Below are 22,082 nucleotides of genomic sequence, written 5' to 3'. Positions count from 1 at the left end.
CTCCCACTTACCGTTTGGAATCAGGATTCCACCGACCATGGTCCCGAACACGACCGAGAGGGTGAGCGCTTTAAACCGCAGAGGGGGCATGTAGCCTCCGGCCGCAAAGGTCCCATCCTTCTGCTGGGGGAAGCAGACAGACCCACAAAGGCTTTAGAATGAGGGTCTCCTCTCCGCTCTCCAGTAAGGACGCGCTTAAGGGCTCTGCCTGGGCCACCGGTGGGCGAGTGCCAGGCGGCTGGCTGCGTGCTCCAGACAGGGAACCGGATCCCAAACCAGCAACCCGCCGGGAGGGCCCAGGCTACCCCTCCCATCAGGCCTGGGAAGCAAATTTTATAACTGTTTCTCCAAATGTTGGCAGCAAATCCTCCACTCCCCTGCAGATCAGCCCTGGGAGAAGCTGAGGGCAGGGCCGGAGCGGCCCCCGGACCCCCGGGCCCCGGCCCCGAAGACAGGCTGGCAGTGTGGGTGCGGAGCGGAGCCCCCGTGCAGCCTCATGGCCCCCAGTGCCGTCCGTGCTCAGCTCCAGGCGCTGGACGCGCAGCCCGAGAGGAAGGAAAGAGGACCCAGCGCAGTGCGGCCAAACCCAAAGGTCCTCCCCTTCCAGGGCCCCGGCACTGAACGAATCTTCGAGAGCAGCGCAGGGCGCACGGGAGGGGGTGACCACGGTTTCCGTTGGTGGGCTCTGGGGGAGCCCAGAACCTTCAATAACTGGAACTTCAAAGCACCCAGTTTCCAGAACAGACCTTGACGCAGGCGGCTCTCTTAGGACGGCGGCCCGGACTTCTGACTGACCTGAGGATGACTGCTCACCCCTGGTCTGGCGAGGAGGGCGTTAGGGCGACACCTTCTTTTTTTTAATAAAATTTTTTTTATGTTTATTTATTATTGAGACAGAGCATGGGTGGGGGAGGGGCAGAGAGCGAGGGAGACACAGAATCGAAAGCAGGCTTCAGGCTCTGAGCTGTCTGCACGGGGCTTGAACCCACAAACTGTGAGATCATGACCTGAGCTGAAGGTGGTCACTTTACCGACTGAGCCATCGAGGCGTCCCAAGGCTACACCTTATGACCCGAGAAATCCTGCCTAGAAACCTACCCAGGACTCTGAGATGGGGGGGGGGGGGTGAGTGTGAGGTCAGCACAGAGTCACCCCCGAGATCACACGTGCAGGACCAGCCACAGCCCGAGTCCCACAAGCGCTGGGACCCAGAGCAAGGGCGGGGAGGTGCATAGGGTTTCCACGGAGACGCCCCCACACGCCCGCCACGTCACTGTGTGAGGATGGAGGGACACGGGGGAATTTTTTTTTTAATTTTTCATTTTAGAGAGACAGAGTGTGCAAGAGGGCAGAGGGAAGAGTCTTTTTAATTATTTACTTCTCTGTTTTCATTTTAAAGAGAAAGAAGGCACAAGCACAAGCCAGTGAGAAGGACAAAGAGAGAGAATCCCAAACAGGGTCCACGCTCAGCATGGAGCCCAGCGTGGGGCTCGACCCCACGACCCTGGGATCCTGACCTGAACCCAAATCAAGAGTCAAATGTTCCACCAACTGAGCCACCCGGCTGCCGGTGGTTTTTTCCTTGATTTAATATTTGCTCTAACGTCACGATGGATTTTAGTTTTTAAATGATAAAACGGGGCGCCTGGGAGGTTTAGCTGGCTACATGTCCGGCTTCAGCTCAGGTCACGGTCTCGCCGTGTGCCGGCAGCTCGGAGCCCGGAGCTGCTTCGGATCCTGTGTCTCCCTCTCTCTCTGCCCCTCCCCCGCCCATACTGTCTCCCCCCCCAAAAGTAAACATTTAAAAAAGTAAATGATAAGAATGTATCGTATTGAGTCCTTTGGGGCTCAGCCCCTACCACAAGGTGCTGTCTCTGGCGGGGGGAGGGGAGGGGCTGGGCAGGGGGCCTGCCACGAGGTGCCATCCAGGTGGCCGGCGGCCCCGCTCCAGCTGCTCTGGGGCCCAGGCAGCCTGCCCTCCCCAGTGTGACTCCTGGAGTTCCAAGACCCCAAACTCCCCGCCCGGCCGGTGACCTAAGCAGCTCACGCGGAGCCCTGGCCGACACTGCAGACAGGACCCAAGGACCTCAGGCCAGAGACACAAGACACCGCCTCAGGGCCATGTGCCCCCAAGAGAGGTGGGACTCCTGCACCCTGGGGCACGCGCCGCCACACACACGGACCTTCTGTTCTAACCAAGCAACCGAGAGCCGAAAGAAACTTCTAGTTCTAACCCATGCATTTGAAAATGTCTCATAAAGGGCTAAGCAGGGCCATGAGTGCACACATGAAAGTGAACGAAACTCAGCCTCTTCTGGAAGCTTCTGTCCAACTGCTGAAACCAAAGTTCCACTAACATGAAGAGCGTCGTGTGCTGACCCCAGTGCCCTCCTGCCAACCTGGCCGTCTTCACGAAGTGGCTCTGCCACGTTCCCACTCCTCCACCCCTCCAAGGGTTACACTGAAGAACCCGTTCCTGCTGCATGTCTGTTCCGGGGATGATGGGGGGGGGGTCACAGGGGCGGGGCCTCGCCTGCACTGACACTCTCCGCAACCCCTGTGTGAACAGACTGTTTGCTCCTGGTCTTCTCTCCAAAGCTGGCTTTAAAAAAAAAATAGTCCTGGGGTACCTGCAGGGATGCTGCTCAGCTGGTTCACTGTCCAACTTTGGCTCACGTCACGATCTTTTATTTATATATTTTTGAGAGACAGAGTGTGAGCAAGGGAGGGGCAGAGAGAGAGAGAGACACAGAATCTGAAGACAGGCTCCAGGCTCTGAGCTGACAGCCCAGAGCCACACGCGGGGCTCGAACTCACGAACAACGAGATCATGACCTGAGCCAAAGTCGGCCGCTTAACCGACTGAGCCCCCAGGCGCCCTAGCTCAGGTCACGATCTAAGGGTTCATGCGTTCCAGTCCCACATCGGGCTCTGTGCTGACGACTCAGAATCTGGAGCCTGCTTTGGATCCTGTCTCCCTCTCTCTCTGCCCCTCCCCTGCTTGCACTCTGTCTCCAAAAATGAATAAACATTTGGGGCGCCTGGGTGGTTCAGCAGGTTAAGTGTATGACTTCAGCTCAGGTCATGACCTCGTGGTTCGTGGGTTCGAGCCCCGCATCAGGCTTTCTGCTGTCAGCACAGAACCTGCTTTGGATCCTCTGTTCCCGCCCCCCTGCCCCGCCCCTGCTTGTGTGCTCTGTCTGTCTCAAAATAAATATACTTAAAAATAATTCTTTTTTAAGGGCTTGATCCTATGACCCTGGGATCATGGCCTAAGCTGAAATCAAGAGTCAGACACTCAACCAACCGAGCCGCCCAGGCATCCTGAAGCCTGTCCATTTTTAACTATGAAAAGCTCCCCCCACCACCACCCAGAAAGTAAGCAGCAGCAAGCCAGCCAAAGAGAACATGAGGAAGAGGAGAGCCGTGTTTCCCTGGCAGGCGCCATCCAGAGGCCCCGGGAGCTCACCTGCTGCTCGAAAAGCAGCGTGTTCAGGGCCTGTCGACACGGCAGGATCATCATGGGGAAGCCCACGGCCACCGACATCATGAAGCCCACGCGCATCGCCTCCGTCACCAGGTTGGAGGGAAAGTGCATCAGCACGTTGCCCGCAGTGGCCTCGGTGAAGCTCACGTAGCCGAAGAAGCCGACCTGCGGGAGGGCGACAGCGGAGGGCGGGGGTGGGGCCGCGCCCCGCGCCCCGGAGACGGCCCCCCGCTCATGAAGCCGGAAGGCTCCGTTGCGAGTGAGGGTCCATGAGCTTCCTGTGGGGACAGCGGGCACCGGAGAAGAAGCTGCCACACAGAAGTCGGCCTCAGGAAGCCCCACGCGCCCGCAGAGCGGCCAGTCTTCAGCTGGTGCCAACTCCAAACCCGGGAGCCACGGGGCGCACGACAGTCTGCGTGGACTGTGTGCAGAAACTGACAAGCACGAGGTTCGGGGACGCAAGTGAGGGGCTCGGCGCACTGGGGGTTTACTAGCGACGTGAAGAAGCACAAGTGGGAATGTTAAGAAACCTGGAAGAAAAATCTACTGAAACATCAACTGTAACTGCCCCTGTGGGCTGGAATCAGAGGTTATTTTCTTCCTCTGCGACCTTACACTCTCCAGGCTCCAGTAACAGACACGCCCTCCCGGAGCTGATTGGCAAAGGTCTTGAAGGAGGACGAGGAGACCCTCAGCCAGTGCATTCGGGAACAGTCCGCCCCCGCCCCCATGGGAGAGACAGCGGCGCCCCCAGGGCGGAGTGGGGTTGCGGATGGCTGAGGGCAAGCCTGGCCACAGGTGGGGGGGCAGGGGGGGAAGGAGTCAAGAGCTGAGTCTGTTCCTGACTTGGGAGACAGCGGAGGGTGTGAAAGGGCTCCTACCATGACATAGAAGGTGGTGACCACGTTGAGGGAGGAGGCGAATATAGAGCTCATGGTTTTCACCGACGGCTCGTCCAGGCTGTCGTAGGTGGGCAGGACCTGGCTGTATAAAACAAGCGACTTCACCAAGCAGATTCCAGAGAGAGATGCGCCCTGTGGCTCCCTAGCTCCCAGGTCCTCGGTCCCTGACCGAGTCTCCAGAACCTTCCTTCCAACCACACCCGCCACCACGGTAAGTGAGGGCCACGGCTGACCACTGTCTGGACGGCGGACGGCAGCCCCTTGCACCCAGTGCCCCCCCCCCCCCCGCAACAAGCTCGCTGTGAACATTTCAGAAGAGCCCCAGAATGAAAGGCCATCTGTCCCGCAGGGGCAGCACTGGGCTGCAGGGGAGAGCAGGAAGCGGCTCAGAGCACTGCCGTCACAAGAACAGAACGTTAAACAAACATAAGCAGGTCGGGCCACCTGCCCTCGCCTCGGGGCTGGCGATGGCAGCCAGGCCGCGCCAGCAGGGCAGAGCTGCTGGGTGGGAGGGACACGTCCGCAGGGCTCCGTCACTGAGGGGAGCAGGTGAGGAAAGGCGGGGGCAGGGGGTGATCAGGGGGTCTGCATGTGGCCCAGGGAGGGGACGCTGCACTGGGGGGGTGGGGCGGGGGGGGGGTCCAGACCAGGATGCAGGGCTGGAGCTGTCCTGGAGGTGAATGACAGAGAGGCAGCCACTCTCCATCCCATGTACCACGTGAGGAGGAGGGAGCCAGGGCCGACAGCCACAAACGTGGGATGTCAGCTGGCAAGGGTGCATCAGGACACAGAAGATCGTTGCCAATAAATGGACAAGCAGAATGGTCAGTGACGTTGAACCTCAAAACCACCTTCTAGGAAGCGAGAGGGAGCATTACCGAAAAGCAAACACGAACCAGTGGGAAGACCCGGCTGGGCTCACTGTCCCATCAAGGCACCCAGCACGGCCACCTCCCCACCGCCGTGTTGCCCACGCACGTGGCAAAGGACACACAGGGAAAATGACACAACTGTCTCAGCACTGAGCAGCTCCCAGGCTGGGGCGGGGTCCACACGGCGAGTGCGACTCGGGGCGGCGGGGTCAGCCCCCAGGACCGGGACACCATCCCATAGCCCCGCCCCGCGCACGCCAGGAGCTGCAGGGCCTGTGCGGAGGGACCCGAGCCCGGCACGTGCACGTGAATGAGTGTGGGAAGGCCAAGGGGGCCCCACTCCAATCCTGCCTGTGCCCCAGAAGCCCAGGAGGTACGAGCCACAGGCGTCCATGGTGACCCACCTCGGCACCCCGCAGAGCGCTCAGGCTGCCCGGCCTGCCAAGCGGCCTCGTGAGGACCGGGCCCCTCTGTGTTCAGCACTCTCTCAGCTGCTTCTCTGGGCCCCAGGGCCCAGCGGTGCTGGACCAAGTACTTATTACTATGAAGTAAAACCTGAAAGGGCCAGACAGCAAGAGTGAAGCAGAGACCTGGCCCATCTCTGCGATAAGGACACCAGAGCCTGGCGGTCCCCCAGCAGTCACCTGGCAAGAGCAGGCAGGAGCCCCCACTCTGCACACCCTGGGGGGGGGGGAGCTCTGTCTGCCCTTGGCAAATGCCAAGTGTCTTTAAGGACGGGGAGGTCAGCAAACTGGTCATGTCCCCCACCAGCCACTCACTGGGGAGAACGTGGGCGTATCTGCAGGCCGACGCCCTGTGCAGAACAAGATGGGGGCCCACGACGCTTCCAGAACCTATAACTTGACCTGAGAACCCAGCCCGAAGGATGTGCACCAGCTACTACGTGGCCGCCACCAAATCGCCCAACCACGGGTTTATTTTTTAAAAAGCAAACTCACAGACAAAAAGGACAGCGGGCAACTAGGTATTCGGTAAGAGAGCGCAGCTTCTGTCACCGATTATAATGGGGACACTGAACAGCAAGAGAGGAGCGCGTGCTGGCGGAACACCGAGCTGCCAAGAGAGACAGCAAGCGGGAAATGACGATTTGGATCTCTCGTGTGGGTGTAAACACAGCAGCACGAGCGAATTTATCTGCCACATTAGTTTACGACTGGCACGGCGCGTGCCCACTGGAGCTCCGGGGGGGCCCGCTCTGCCAGCCCCCCCCCCCCACGATGGTCTTTTCCCGTCCGTGCCGGATTTACGCCTCTCCTCCGAGCGGGTTACCGTTCCGCCCGGGCGTGAATCACTGGCTCCCGTCGCTCGGTGAGGACGTGAGGACGGATGCTGCTGGAATTATGGAAATCGGCTGATCTGCATTCACGGGGCCCCGCGTGCCAGAGAGCAGGCACGCTCGCGCACGCGCACACCCCTCTGACGGCGCCCCGGCGGCGGTCGGAAGTCAATGTTTGTGCGATTTCCTTTTAAATATTCTCACACGAACAGCTCGATTTTGGCAAAAGGCTTGGGACTGTGTGAATCAGATGGTTTGGGGCTGTTCTGGGCTCCCCACCGCCAGCTCTTCGGCGGGGGCGAACTGGGCACTGTCCCCAGTACTGCCTGCCGGCAGCACGTCCCAGGAATGAAGTCGAGTTCCCTCCCGATAAAAATACGCACAGCTCTCTCCCTCAAGCTGGAGGTGTAGCGGAACGAGACAGTATAAGCTGGTGGCTCGCGTCACCAACTCCAGAGAACGGATGACGCCCGCCTCCCCACCTCAGACCCCCACCCCGGGAGACACGGCCACGCCCGGGGCCCCTCGGAGCGGGCGGCACTTACGACTGGCAGGCGAAGGACATGCCGAAGATGGGGATGCAGCGGAAGACGCCCTCCCAGCGCACGTAGCTGACCCGCTGCAGCCACTGCCCGCCGAACAGGCCGTGCTTCAAGGAGGACAGCACGATCTGCGCAGGGACGAGAGAGACGGCTCAGAGCGCACGGGACCCCCGGGACCCCAGCGTGGACAGACACGAGGCACGGCCACCCCGCCTTGACCACGTGCTCCCCTGGGGGTCCCCGGCTTGCAGCCCCCTGCGTGCCACCAGGCGGACATGCGCAGCCCACAGGGGCTCTTGCTGCGGGGCCCCCCCAGGCCCTCGAGGCAGCTGCCCCCACAGGAGGCGAGGCCCGGGCGGTTGCCACAAACTGGACAGGTCCTTCCAAATCCAACCCGGACACTTTTATAGGGTTTTTTTTTTTTTTTTTTAAGTAAGCTCTACGCCCAACACAGGGCTTGAACTCACAACCCCAAGATCAAGAGTCTTCCACTCCACCAAATGAGGGAGCTGGGCATCACTCCCGACCCAGACCCATTTTAAAAGACAAAGCCGGGGGAGCCTGGGTGGCTCTGCCGGTCAAGTGTTCAACTCTTGATTTTGGCTCAGGTCTCAGGGGTTCGTGAGTTTGAACCTCTTGTTGGGCTCTCCGCCAACACACGGAACCTGCTTGAGATTCTCTTTCCCTCTCTGCCCCTCCCCCACTTGTGTTTTTTCTCTCTTTCTCTCAAATAAATAAATTTTTAAAAAGAACAAAAGACAGGGGTGCCTGAGTGGCTCAGTCGGTTAAGCGTCCAACTGCAGCTCAGGTCATGATCTCACGGTTCGTGGGTTCGAACCCCACATCAGGCTCTGTGCTGACAGCTCAGAGCCTAGAGCCTGCTTCTGATTCTGTGTCTCCTCTCTCTGCCCCTCCCCTGCTCATGCTCTGTTTCTCTCTGTCTCAATAATAAATAAAAACATAAGAAAAAAACTTAAAGAAAAAGAACAAAAGACAAACCCACAGCAGACAGGCTGTGTGGAGAGCAGGAGTGGCCCTCACGACAGGGGGTGCTGGCTACACCCCCCTTGCTTGGGGCTCTGAGGAAAGCCCACGGTGAGAGTTCCACTCGGCTCGCTCAGGACTGGGCACTTCCGCCTGCGCTGCGACAGGCCAGGCCGGGGCTCGGCTCCCAGGGGCTCCCACCCGGGGCCTCCAGGCCTCAGAGCGCTCACTGCTCTAAGCGTGAGCTCCACGCGGGGGCCCCGGAGCCGCTGGCTCCGCGCGCTCCTCTAGAAGGCGCCCCGCGCCCTTGTGACGGAGCCCGGCGCCGCGCCTCCCGGCCTCGAACCCACACAAAACGTCTTTCCGGGACATGAGGCGCATCCACACTTCGTCTTGGGGGAGCCGGCAGCGCCCCGCGCCCTCCGGCCGTCAACGCCTCCGAGTCCCAGCGGCCGGTGTGCCCCTGCAGGGCTCACGAGGATAACTCGACCACCCCCCGGCTTTCCAGCACATTCCCGTCATCCCCAGAAGGCAGCTGGGGGCCACAGGAGGCCCTGGGGCAGCGGCACTCACCACGAACATGAACACGGTGTAGAAGATCAAGGCCATGGCGCTAAAGGACTGGATGGAGGCCATCATGTTCCTCTGCAGGCTGAGCGGGAGCACGATGCACAGGGACACGGCAAAGAGCAGGAACATGCGGAAGGTCCCAGTCACCTAGAGGGAGCCGAGCTTGCTGGGAAGGCCTCGCCCCGGGGGTCCCCAGCGGTACCAACGTGCCAGCCTGGCCGTAACCGTGGGGCGTCCTGCCTGCCCTCCCGTCGCAGGGGCGCCTCGCTGAGCCGCCGTGGGAGCTGCCACGGCCACTCGGGCACACCGGGCCCGGGCCTGTCTTACCTGAAACGCAAACAGCCGAGCGAAGAAATTGGAGCCCAGATCACCAATCACAACGTAGAAGGCCATGCAGGTCCCCAGCATCAGGCCAATCGTGCTGCAGGGGACGGGGTCGGGGTGAGAGGCCGCTGCGTAGCAGGAGGGCCCCAGCTGCAACCCGGAGCCCCCGCTGACCGCCCCAGGCGGGCCCCATGAGCGAGGCGCGGCCGGCGCCCACCTGCACGCAGGCCAGGGCTGCCGGAGGCGGTGCGCTCTCTGCCCGCAACGAGCACTAAACAACTAAACTCCTCTCTCCATGGGGGGCCGCGCACCTTCTCTCCGGAGCCCCCAAAACGCATGGCGCTGCTCCTCAGGTTAAAACAACAATCAACTGCTTTCAGAGACTTGTTCTTTGGCATTCACCGCCCCCAACTTAGAAGCCGAAAAGGCAATTTCCCAGCAATTTTTTCTTCTCATAAAACTTTACCCCAAAGGAAGAAAGATATGACATTTCCAATGTAATGCTGCCCTGAGGCGGCGGCGTGGGGGCTCGGGGGCCCACAGGCTTCGGGAGCGGCACTGGGAGGGGGGCTCGGCCAAGCCAGCGCCGCTCTGCCGTGTGCCGAGCTGCCCAGTCTTAGGACTTAAATAAGACTTTCGTGGGGCGCCTGGCTAGCTCAGTTGGTCGAGCATCCGACTTCGGGTCAGGTCATGATCTCACAGTTTGTGGGATCGAGCCCCGCGGCAGGCTCTGTGCTGACAGCTCGGAGCTCGGAGCCTGGAGCTGCTTCAGATTCTGTGTCTCCTTCTCTCTCTGACCCTCCCCTGCTCACGCTCTCTCTCTCTCTCAAAAATAAAGAAAACATTTATAAAAAAATAAGATTGTCACCCTTGACACTAACCATTTTAAGAGAATACTAAATTGAACTCTCATCTAATTAGTAAGCGACACTTTGGAACAGGATAACCTTCTAAGCCAGCGCATCAGAGGCGTGTGGCTCACAGGGCGGCAGCCCCCCCCCCCCCCCCGGCGCCGCCCCCCAGGCACCGCCCCCGCACAGGCGGAGGAGGGCGGCAGCGTCAGGCCTCAGGCCGGCGAGGCCGCACCACCTACCTGGTCTCCACCAGCATCTTCCCCGCTTTTCCGTAGGCGAGCAGCGCTAGGGCAGAGACAGAGAAATCAGCTCGCAGCCGACAGCACGGAAAGCACATCAGTAAAAAGGCCACTGAGACCAGGGGAAGGCCGGGGAAGGGCAGGGACAGGGCGAACAGTGCCGGGGGTCTCAGTGCTCGGTCACCCCTGCGTGCCCACTTCCACAGCTCACGCAAAGGGACCTGGCTAAGGGCTCTTATGTTCACTCTCTGTGATTTTAGAAGAAAATTCGGAGAATCCTTTCCAGGGCGGCACTCTAGGTGCAAGGGGACAAGAGCTCTCTGACCTGCCCTTTCAGGACCATGGAGGAGCCGGAGCCGCGACCAGTGTGTCCCAGGGTGGAGAGCAGCTAACTGTCCATCCTTCCCGACAACAGACCTGCTTTGAGCAGATGCGTGACGGACAGCTGGCTCCACAGGCCCTTCCCTGACCGAACAGCGGCCCGAACCCTGTGGCCCCGCCCCTCCAGGCAAGTTCCCGACCCCCAGGGGCAAGTGGAGGGGGGCCTGTGACCGCACAGCCCAGCTTCGTGCTCCGAGGGACTCAGAGAACAGGAAACATGCAGGCCAGGTGGTGTGTCACTTTTAAATGACTTAGGAAGAGGTGCGGCGTTGCCACAAGCCAGGGAGCCCGGCCCGTGGCAAGTGCGACACAGGCTTCAAGCGGACAGGAGGCTGGTGGGCGGGAACTGGCTCCTGCTCCGAGGGTCATGCCAGCCTCCCTGGCTTGTCTGCCTCCGGCCGGGGACTCAAGGCCAAGTTAAGACCTTCACAAATGAAGGACTCCAGACAGCAGCCAGCAGCTCAAGGCCTGCTGTCACCAGACAGAGGTGCTCCAAGGCCCCCAAGGCCGGCCGTCAGGCAGCATAGCCCCGGACACGACACAGAACTCAGTGCCCGCAGAGGTGGCCCTGCTCCTGGCCCCCCCAGTCCTTCTCCTTCTGCACAAGGAGGCTGAAGGTCTACACCATATTCCAAATGCTCGGAGAAGCTACCAGAAAAAGTTCCAGAACACAGCGGCATCCAGGACAGCAAGGACAGGGAAGGTACTCGGCCCCCTTTACCCACACACCCAGAACGACATCCTAGCAGAGCTGTCCCAGTTTCCGGCCTCCCCACTCACCCCTTTCTTTACCGACCCCACCCTGACTTCAGTGCAGCAGGTTGCACTCAGCAACTTCCCACCCCAAGTGTCAAACAGAAATGCCGAGCAGCCCCCAGCCCCCACCTGGCACGGCGCTGCAAGGGCCGCCCCTCAAGGGTGGGAGCACAGCGCCAGGCGGGCCCCAGCAGGCTGGCGGGGTCCGCAGAAGGGTTTCCGAGCAGGCGCGCCTGGCTGTGGACCGGAGCTGCGAGGCCAGGCCTTCGGCCGGGTCGGCCCCCTGCAGCTAGCAGGCTGAGCCTCGTGGGGACAAGGAGTGGGCGTGGCCCCGCACCAGTCTAACCAGCGCACTTGTGCGAGCTGGGACTGGGGCCAGGAAGCTCTCCCAGTCCTTCCCTGGAAGGCGGGGTGGCAGTGCCTCATGGGGGCCACCGCTCGGCCCCCGGCTCTGAGGCTGCCGCGGACACAGAGGTCCCGGACCACCGGGCCCAGCGCAGGAGCCTGGCCGCACTCCCGCTCTCTCTGCGGCTGTCCAAAGCCTCCCCCAGACTGCTGCCCCGCACCAGCAGGGCAGGGGAGGTGGTGCGCACGCCAAACTGTGCTGGTCAAGGTAGGACGGCAACCTCGACCCGGCCGTCCCCAGAGCTGGGCCCTGGACTGCGTTTGATTCCGCAGTGCCACCTGCGCAGAGGACAATAAAACACCTGCCGGATAAATGAGGGCATAGAGACCCCTGGGCATCAGAAGGCTTGGCTTTACAGCCCTCGTGCCCAAGGCACGTACCCATGCGTGCAGGTCACCCATCTGAAGATAGGCAGGGAGAAAACTGGAGGGACCGGCACCCTGCAGGCCCCACCTCGGGCCCGGAGCACACAGCAGGCTGACCAGGAGCCCACGAGGTTGGATGACCAGACCACGGCCACAGCGCCCAAGCAGCTGGTGCTCACAACCGAGAGCTCGGAAGCACCAGCCACACTCAGGTCAGGGTCTGGGCTCAAGCGGCCTCACGGAGGCTGAGGCCACTGGAGGAGGCCGACTGGTCTGCAGCTCCGTCTGTCTTCTGAAGGCAAAGTTTAGAAAAGTCTACACGAGGGGCGCCTGGGGGGCTCAGTCGGTTAAGAGTCTGACTTCGGCTCAGGTCATGATCTCACGGTTCATGGGTTCAAGCCCTGCATCGGGCTCTGTGCTGACAGCTCAGAGCCTGGAGCCTGTCTTCAGATTCTGTGTCTCCCTCTCTCTGACCCTCCCCTGCTCACCAGGTCTCTGTCTCTCAAAAATAAATAAAAAACATTAAAAAAAAAAAAAAGAAAGAAAATAAAAAAAGAAGCAGAAAGCGCAGCCTCCTTGCCCTTCCTCAAAATCAAAGGAAGACACAACTAAAGGAAATGAAATTACAACCCAGAGCATCGGGAAAGAGCACCGCCAGGGAGCAGGTGACGGGCCCGCCACCAGCCCGAGCCCATGACCGGCTGCCCCACGGCAGATGCGGCCTGGAGGCGCGGCAAACCATGGGCCAGCGTGCCTCGGGGCTGAGGACGTGGGTCCCGCCGGAGCCTGCACGGGGAGGGTCTCCACGGGTATCTGCGTAAGTGGGGGACGGCGGAACGAGGGTCCCCTCGCTGGTGAAGCATGTGTTTCTATGAACAGGTGTTACAAACCGCATTACAAGTTGTGAGAAGGGAAAGGAGCGCTGCTCAAGGAAGCCTGTGGGCACGGCGGGGGTGGCACCCGAACAGGCGAGGGAGCGCGGGCCCGGCGCCCTCACCCAGGCCGGCGTACGTCCTCCGCTTGCTCAGGCTGGCGGACTTCACCAGGAACATGCAGGACTGGTGCGTCATCCAGGCGCAGAAGGCCAGCAGCAGGGCCCCCAGGACGATGCCGCACTGGGGTGGGGGGAAGAGACAGAAGAGGATCACCGGACCGATCACCAGGGACAGCCGCCTCCCCCGCGGGGCTCCCAGGAGCCCTCTCCGCCTCCCCCCTGCTCCCGCTGATGCAAGACTCCGGCTCAGCCTCACTTCCCCGCCCACGGGTGGCGATTCCCCACGTGTGCCGGCCACACGCGGGGTGACCCTGAAAGAGTGCCATGGACACCGTTTCCCCTGTGGCCTCTCTGAGTCTTCTCGAACAGCGAGGTGCTGCCGACAGCAGCCTCCCAGTTCCCTGCGCCGCCCACGGGCGCCCACCTTCTAGCCACTCAGAGCAGCAGCTATGGGTGGTGAGCACATTCTGGAAGGAAGAGATTAAAAACGGCATTGACACCTCTCTTATGAGTTCAAGAAACACCATCTGACCCAGCGGTTGCACTCCGTTTCCTGGGGAGAAAGGCCACGTGCTCCCTCAACCCCTGCCCCCCATACGTGCAGCGGACGGACCGCTACCTACAGCTCCAGAACCAGCTTCAGGACAGGGGCTGGGAAACCTGGGGGGCCGTCGAAAGGGCTGGAGCATTTTAAAAATAAACACAAGGGGCGCCTGGGGGGTTCAGTCCATTGAGTGACCGACTTCGGCTCAGGTCAGGATCTCACAGTTCATGGGTTTGAGCCCCGCGTCGGGCTCTGTGCTGACAGCTTAGAGCCTGGAGCTGCTTCAGATTCTGTGTCTCCCTCTCTCTCTGCCCCTCCCCTGCTCGTGCTCTGTGTGTCTCTCCCTCTCAAAAATAAACATTAACAACATTTTTAAAAATTGTAAAAATAAAAATAAACACAAGGTCAAAATGCCTGGGTGGCTCCAGCAGTTGGGCGTCTGACTCTAGATTCTGGCTCAGGTTATGATCCCAAGGTCATGAGATTGAGCCCCAAGTCATTCGGGTTCCACGGTGGGCCTGCTCAAGATTCTCTCTCTCTCTCTCTCTCTCTCTCTCTCTGTCTCTCTCTCTCCGCCCCCACCACCCCTCTCTCCTACTCGTGCTCTCTAATAAAAAAATTTTTTTAAATAAAATAAACACAGGGTCTTGGGACTGGGTTTTGAGGTTGAAAACAGGGGAGGAAACCTGAAGGTTCTTGGCCCACAGGGCAGACCAGTCCCAAGACGCGGTTTATTTTATTTTGAAAGAGAACCCCCTTGACCTGATTCTTTCCTCTCTGACTTCCAGGTCCTCCACGCCGGGGCACCGGGGTCCCTGCTACAAGTCAGGGGCCCTGCAGAGAGAGCCCTCCTCTCGTACGAGTGCCCGAATGCTGCAGTGAGCAGACTTTTGTAAAAATTTCTAGCAGTTTCTAATGTCAGTGGCGACTCGGTTCCTGGAGCTTCGCCCAGCCTGGGACTTCGGTAAGAACGTCTGGGTGGCTCACTCCGATGCCGCTCCCGCCTGGCTCCCTTTCCTCGGTGTAATCTAAGCACATTAACCATATTTTCAGGGGAAAAAATACAACAAAAAAATAAAAGCTGAAGAGACAAGTGTCCCACTGGTGTCTACCAGAGACAAACCTACGACATGCCCGACACTCGGGCGATTCGACTCAGAGACAGACACCCGGAGAAACGCAGGCTCATCGGCGAAGCCCGGTGCACACAGGACTCCGGTCAGGGCACCGCACACGCCCGGCGCAGGGAGAGGAAGAAACGGCAGCACGTCCGTATGACACACAACTAGGTGGACATTAAAATGCACATAGCAGGGCCCTGGGGGGCTCTGTCGCTTAAGCGTCCAGCTTTGGCTCAGGTCATGATCTCACCACAGTTTGTGGGTTCGAGCCCCGTGTCAGGCTCTGTGCTGACAGCTCAGAGCCTGGAGCCTGCTTGGGATTCTGTGTCTCCCTCTCTCTCTGCCCCTCCCCTGCTCACACTGTCTCTTTCTCTCTCTCTCTCTCTCAAAAATAAATAAAACATTAAAAAAATTTTTAATCTGTATGTAGGTATTACTTTGATTTTAAAGTTTATTTTAAAAACACACAAAGAAGGGGTGCCTGGGTGGCTCAGTCGGTTAAGCATCGCTTTCAACTCAGGTCATGATCTCACGGTTCATAGGTTCAAGCCCCGTGTCAGGCTCTGTGCTGACAGCCCAGAGCCTGGAGCCTGTCTTGGATTCTGTATCTCCTTCTCTCTCTGATCCTTCCCTGCCCATGCTCTGTTTCTCTCTGTCTCAATAATAAATAAAAACATTAAAAAAAATTTTTTTTAAAGAATCTAAATGCAGATTCAGGGGCGCCTGGCAGGCTCAGTCAGGAGAGCGTGCAACTCTTCATCTCCAGGCTGTGAGTTCAAACCCCGTGTTGGCCATGGAGTCTACTTAAAAATGTTTAGGGGCCTGGGGAGCTCCGTTGGTTGAGTGTCCGGTTTCGGCTCAGGTCATGATCTCCAGGTTCGTGAGTTTGAGCCCTGAGTTGGGTTCTGTGCTGAGAGCTCGGAGCCTGAAGCCTGCTTCCGATTCTGTGTCTCCTGCTCTGTCCCTCACCTGCTTGCTCTCTGTCTCTGTCTCTCAAAAGTAAACATTTTTTAAAAATTGAAAAAAAACAAGAATCTCCATATTTAAAAACATAAATGTGCTATTTTCATCCAAAAGATGCTCAGCATGAAAAATGCAAAGTGTCTGTTAATCTAAAATCAAACTACTGATGCCCACGTTCAGTTCCAAAGTTTCCATTTTATTTCCATTTTTCTACTTATTTGGTTTCATCACCCAAGACTGGTGTGTGTGGCCTTGCCGGCCACCTGCTCCCCCCCCCCCCACCGCAGGCCACCCTGCTGCCACCCCCACCCCCAGGAAGCAGTGGGGCAGGGGGAGCCGCAACTCCATCCACCGGGCAATGAGTCTGAGAAGTTCATTTTTAGGAAAAAAGTTGCCCAATTTGACAATTTCACCAAACACCAATTTCTGTGGATTTATTTAAAAAGAAGCTAAATGTATCCACATCTCAAAAATGGTGACCTTTTTCCATCTGGTCCTTAATGGCCGACACCCTTAAATAGATTTCCAATTTTTTCAACCGCGGTGACATTTACATATGGTGACACCCACAATCTGGCAAATTTTGTAACCACCTTTGTAACCTTGGGACCAACACCGCAATCTAGTTCTGGCCCGAAGGACTTGACTTGTGCACCCCCTCCAATACAAATGCCGTCGGGCCAGAGTTTTTAAAAATAATAATAAATAGGCGACCCCCAACTGGCTCAGTTGATCTCAGGGTCCCGAGTTCGAGCCCCGTGTTGGGTGCAGCGATTACTTAAAAATAAAATCTCAAAAGAAGTTATAATCCTAAAGAGAAAAAGCACCGAATCCTGTGGCCACTTTCCACCTGGGAAAGACCACTCCGCTTTGCCACGCTCTGCCCTGGGGTCTGAGGTCACTAACTACGCGAACTCTCGGGTCAAGGCTGAAACTCCGCTACCGCGCGCCTTTTATGGAGGGAATCCTTCGGGGTCTCGCCCGCACATCCCCCCCGGCCTGGCTCCCTGCGCCTCGTGAACAGCAGACCCTGCGCCGGGTGAGCCCTCGGCGGCGAAGGGGCGACCCCCGGCCCGCGGACTCACCTGTTTGAAGCAGAAGGGCATGGTGAGCACACTGACCCCTACTATGCTGTTCACTATGTTCGTGATCAGCCCCCAGTTGGAGGCGGCGGCCGCGGTCATAGCGCGGTGTTTAGGGCCCGGGAGCCCGGGTCCCAGGCGCTGGACGACCTTAGGATGCGGGACCCTGAGGGGGACGGGCGGCTGCCTGGAGGCGGCGGCCTCGCGGGAAGGCGGCAGGGACAGTCAACCCCCAGACCTCGCCAGGCTTTCCGGCTACCTCATGGCATCGCCCCCCCCCCCACCCCACACGGGCTCTCGCTGACCGCCTTCAAGTCCCCGCGCCCACACGCAGAAGAGTAGCTAGGGACCAGCCAGGGACACCTCAGCGCGACTCCACGACTGCCTCTGAGCGAACACTTCCGCCTTCCGCAGGCTCCTCTACTCGGAAGTGACGGAACGGGGGCGGGACTCTGCGGGACGAGCACCAATGAGAGGCGGGCTTGGAAGGGCAGGCGGGGTCTGGCGGGGCTGGCAAGAGGAGGGAATCGACGTGGCCTGGTGGGGTGGGCGTCGGCGGATCGCGAGCCAATGAGAAGCGGGTGCGGGCTTCCGGGGCGGGGCCAGGGACCTTCGGTGGGCAGGCTGCAGGCGGGTGTGCCGGGCTCTGAAGTCCCGCATCTGGCCAGAGCTTAGGGTTTCTTTTCCCGTGGATTTGGTCTCTTGAGCGTCGCCTTGCAGGGGGTGGAGGACGAGGTCGGTGGCGGTCAAGAGAGAAAGGGCAGCGCGGCGCCTTTCGGAGAAGTGCGGAACTTGGGGGACTCTGTTCAGCGATTACACTTTGGGACCGATTTCGGGACGTGTGCTGGGTACCCTGGCTGCGGAGACCAGGGCTTAACTGTTGGAGCTGAACACTGAACCTGTTTGGAGGAGCTAGCACCTCCGTTTTATGAGTGGCACGCAGAGGCACAGAGAGGCTTGGTGGGCGCACAGCTCCTAGGAGAGGGCGTAGGGATCTGCTTCCTGGGCCGGCGCCCTTTAGAACCGCACGCGAATCAGTGCGAAGAGAGAATCTAACATTCTAAAGGAGCAGAAGAAATGCTGTGAGAGGACAGGAGAGGTAAAGACCAACAGGACCAGTGAAATCTAGGCGGGCTTCAAGAATAAGTGGCCTCCAGGCTGGGCCTTGAGGGGCAAATGAGAATGGAAGACTAAGGGAGAGAAAGGAGAAAGGCCCGGATACATCTGTGAATTCCTGGCCCCTGGCAACGCTCACCACGTGTCTGCTGGCTGGATGTATAGAAGGGAAGGCTGGGAAGGGCCTTCTCAGGAGGAAGCAAGTAATTCCAAGCAGGGTGGAGCTGTGCTCAGGAAGAACTGCAGGCTCTGGGAGAGGATATAAGGCAAGCACGTTTGTGGGCACACCAAGGACCTTCTGTCCTGGAGCAGAAGCTGGTTTTCCCTCCCCCGCCCGGTCCACGCCCAGCCCCAGGCACAGGGGAAGAAGAGGGACGGGTGAAGAGTACTTAAAGTCAAACCCAAAACAGTAAATGCCATTCATTCTTCACTATAGAAATCGTACATACATTCTATAACCTTTTCATTATTTATGTAATTTTTATGAAATGCTAGCATGCAAGATAGGCTATGAAACTCAATTTTCACAGAGAAAAGTAAATACTCATGACCACACCTTTTGGCTTTAAGACAGAATGTTAGCTTAGATGCTCCCTCTGGCCCTTCCGCAGTCTACCTTCCTGTCCACTGCACAGCCGCCCTGGCATCATCGCTCTCCAGATTTTATCGCATCCTTAACTTTTCCTTTTCTTCAATCGGCTTCATGCCTGGCGCAGAGCCCAATGCAGGGCTTGAACTCACCACCCCAAGATCAAGATCTGAGCTGAGGTCAAGAGTCAGATGCTCACCCGACTGAGCCACCCAGGCACCCCCTCATTACTTTCCTAAAGGTTTACCACATAGGGATATATCCCTAAACAATTATGGGGAACACTACTATTTGTCTCTTCATTTTCGTTTATTCTGTCTCCCCAAGTTTGCCAGCACACACGGCTGCCTAGAACCAAGAACGCACTTTCCAGCCTCCCTGTGTCTAGCGGTGCTTCACCCCAAGGCTTGTATCGTAGAGGTCATGGGCGGAAGCCGTCTTGGGCCATGCGGACCGTGGCAGAAGTGGAATGGCCAGCTGTCAAGGAGCCTGGATCCCTGGACAACAGGGACGGCAGAGCCACCATCCCAGCCCCAGCCCCTGGCTGCCTCCCCCGCGCTGCTCCGCGGAGGAGAGACACACCACGCCCTTTCAGCCATTGCTACTGTGGACTCTGTTGCATGAAGCCAAAGTTATAGCCTAACCAATCTGATAGCGTGTCGGGCTAGACGGTTTGGGCCTTTTTGATTGTTACCCCAGTGGATTTATATGTATGTATTCTTCGGCAACTTCCCTTTGGCGAGGTGCACAATCATCCGCTGCTCTGAGTCCTTTGTTCTCGCTACTCTATGGAATTCTCTCGTTCAAATAGCCCAGAATCCGTGTGTTGATGCTGCCGCCGGGGGTACCCGAGTTGTTCCCAGTTGTTCACCACTATACACAGGGATGCGGTGAACATGCTGGTACTCAGCTCTTTCCCGTCAGTTTCTCTGGAGTAGATACCTACAAGTGGAATCTTAGACTCAAGAGTATGCGTGTCTCCGATGTCCCTAGATATGGCCTAACTGCTCTTCAAAGTAGTTGTGAGTTCTTGCTAGTTCACATCGGAGGCTGGAAAACTTTCTCTGTAAAGAGTCAGATACCAAAGGACGTTTTCTGCTTTGCAAGCCATGTGGACTCTATCACAGCCATTCAATGGTGCTGCTACAGCTCAAAAGCAGCCCCAGACAATACATTCACAGATGAGTGTGTCTGTGTTCCAATAAAACTTTATTTACAAAAATATTGGCTAGCCCAACTTGGCTGTACATTGTGGTCCCCTCACGTGATTAGACTGAGCTCATCAGAAAACCCAGGATAGTTTTCCCATCTCAAGCCCATTACCCTAGTCACTTTCTCATATGTCCCTTTGGCCATGTGAGGAAACATTCACAAGTTCCAGGGGTTAAGGGGCGCACACCTCCGGAGGGGGGCAGTCTGCCCGCTACGCTCATTTTGAGTTGCGTCTCTCCGGCAGGAATATCACAGAGGTACCGCCATGTTTTCCCTGAATCCTAGCAGGTGCTGCAAGAGTTTGCTGTGTCCAAGCAGAGACGATGTTCTCTTCCACGGCTGGATTAGGTAGGCTTCTCCACTGTAGAGTTACCTCTCTCTCATTTGTAATTAATGAGTGTTTTAGGGGCAGGCGATTTGAAACAAATATCCTGGTCCCTATCAAACTTCCGGTTTCTCGGTTCACCAGGATCCATGCAGACGTGCGGTTTCCTGTTTTGTTCAGTGGGTTATAATCCTTTACCGTCACTGGTTTTGTTCAACGCTCCAGCTGAGCCCAGATCTGCCCCGTCCCTTGGTGTGTCCTGGTCATCATCTGAGGAATTTTGCTTTCTTGTTCAGTGAGATGTCCCCCAGCTCATCTCGTACTTTTCCTGCAAGGAGTCGTTTCTCCAAGGATCCCCGATTCTTTCCAATGGAGAACGGTAACAGAGGCAGAGACCTGGGCCCTGGGTGTGGGAGGGGAGTCCCTGCTCCTGGGCCACTCGGTGACAGGGCTAGGGGTCGGTGCGTGCACACCACACACTCACACCCAGACTCCTGCGTAAGCCCATCTGTACGTGTGAAAAGCCACAGGTTCATGGCAGGACCCCCAAACACCCCTGGAGGGCCAGGGCCGTGGTGTTCATTCTCCAGGTCCCCCTTCTGCATTAGCAACTCCCTGGCTGACGCTCACCCACCTCACTTGGGCTCCGATCCCTGCCCTGGGCGGCCCACCCCACCTGGGTCCCCTCCCATCCACGTCAGTGCTGGGTGACCTCCCCACGCCCCATTGGCACAGACACTCTGCTCATCCTGCCTCACCTAAGTTTTTAGGACTGAAGTGTAAGTCAGCGGCCATTTTTGACCCTGCGCCCCCTCCACGCTCACCTCCCACGCATGAGATCAGTCACCGGAACTGACAGGATGTCCCCTGGGAGACATCTGTGGCTTCTCGAACTCAAGGCTGTGTGGCCCCAGGCACGTTCCCTAACCCCTCTGAGCCTGCTCTGGGGCACCCACCACTGGAGTGGCCGCTCCAAGGGCACCAACTTTCCTTGAGGTTGCTAGAGGTCACAGCTGTGGCACCATCTAGGGAAGGAGGAGACGATGTGGGTCCCGGCTCTGGTGCTGACGCCTGTCTGTGGTGAGGCCAGGGGTGAGTCACTCTCACCCCTCCCCCTCCTGATCCCCCAAACTCGAGCCTCCCCGAAATGCAGGGGCCCAGCCTGGGCTCAAAGCACGCGGGAAGTGCAGCCACTTCCGAGAAGGCCTCTGGGAGAGCCGGCGGCAGGCAGAGCCTGGGCCAGGGAGCAGGGTCAGGGCTGTGTGTGTGTGAGTGGAGAATGGAGCCAGTGACCCCACCTGTAAGCGGCCCGGGGAGGGCTGCCGCTTCCTTCCCAGAGAGCAGCTTTATGAGGCAATAATCTGCTCTTTTGTCTGGTCTCTCCAACTTCCAAACTAGAGGCATGGTGGTAGGCCAGGACGGCCCCTAAGAAATGAGTGTCAAGGACCGGAGGGAGGAGGGGAGGCTACATGGATGTGGGGGAGCCTTGCGTGGGGCTTACTGTTCACTCCAGCCCAGTGGCTGCGCTGCCCGGAAACAAGTTTCCATCCCGCTCTCTGGTTGGTTCTCCCCGGATCAGAACTCCTGCAACAGAGCAGAGCCTTGAGGCTGCCCCAAATCCAGGGAGGTGTCTGGGGCAGGGGTAGAGGGAACCCCAGGCCTGGTGGGTCCGTCCTGCTTCCCGCTGTTAATACAACCCCACAGCCTCCACACTGACAGCAGGTCCGGAGCTCGGGAACAGATCTCATTTGGCATCGCCTGGATTGGGTCGCCACTGGAATCCACCAGCCCCCTCCCACAGCCTGACACGCCCCCTCCCACAGCCTGAATCGCCAAGGGCCACATCACAGGGGCAGTGACCACACGGAATGACCAGCTGTGCAGGGATCTCGGGATGCAACCCCCCAACACATGCACTTGGCCTTGGTTTCCTGAGTGGGGGCAGGGCTGGGTCAGTCTGGCCTTGATGAGTTTGGAAAAGCGAATGGAATCTGGTGCCCTCCACCAGCTTTGGGCGTCCATCCATATCCTCTCCTCCGACTGTTTCACTGGCTCCTTGAGGGGACGGGAGGCCCGGGCTGACCCCCGTGTGGACACATGCCCTCCTCTGTCAGGGTCCCCAGGTTGAAGATACCTGGAGCCACGATGGGTCTGGGT

At 58.5% G+C, this 22,082-nt stretch overlaps 1 protein-coding gene across 3 annotated transcripts in view; it reads right to left on the bottom strand.

Moving 5' to 3' along the window:
• Positions 1-16,785, bottom strand: part of SLC38A10 (solute carrier family 38 member 10) — a 38,929-nt gene extending 22,144 nt beyond the window's left edge. For all 3 annotated transcript variants that reach the window (XM_029928072.1, XM_029928074.1, XM_029928075.1), the window contains exons 1-9: positions 16,687-16,785; positions 12,977-13,094; positions 10,072-10,117; positions 8,982-9,075; positions 8,658-8,801; positions 7,104-7,228; positions 4,369-4,471; positions 3,470-3,652; positions 12-123 (exon numbers count right to left, since the gene is read on the bottom strand). In XM_029928072.1, the coding sequence (XP_029783932.1) occupies positions 12-123; positions 3,470-3,652; positions 4,369-4,471; positions 7,104-7,228; positions 8,658-8,801; positions 8,982-9,075; positions 10,072-10,117; positions 12,977-13,094; positions 16,687-16,785 (1,024 nt within the window). The remainder of the gene's footprint in view (positions 1-11; positions 124-3,469; positions 3,653-4,368; positions 4,472-7,103; positions 7,229-8,657; positions 8,802-8,981; positions 9,076-10,071; positions 10,118-12,976; positions 13,095-16,686) is intronic.
• Positions 16,786-22,082: the final 5,297 nt, after the last annotated feature.

This window comes from Suricata suricatta, chromosome 17 (assembly GCF_006229205.1).
Source record: "Suricata suricatta isolate VVHF042 chromosome 17, meerkat_22Aug2017_6uvM2_HiC, whole genome shotgun sequence".
NCBI lineage: Eukaryota > Metazoa > Chordata > Mammalia > Carnivora > Herpestidae > Suricata > Suricata suricatta.
This window is presented reverse-complemented; position numbering and strand designations above follow the sequence as displayed.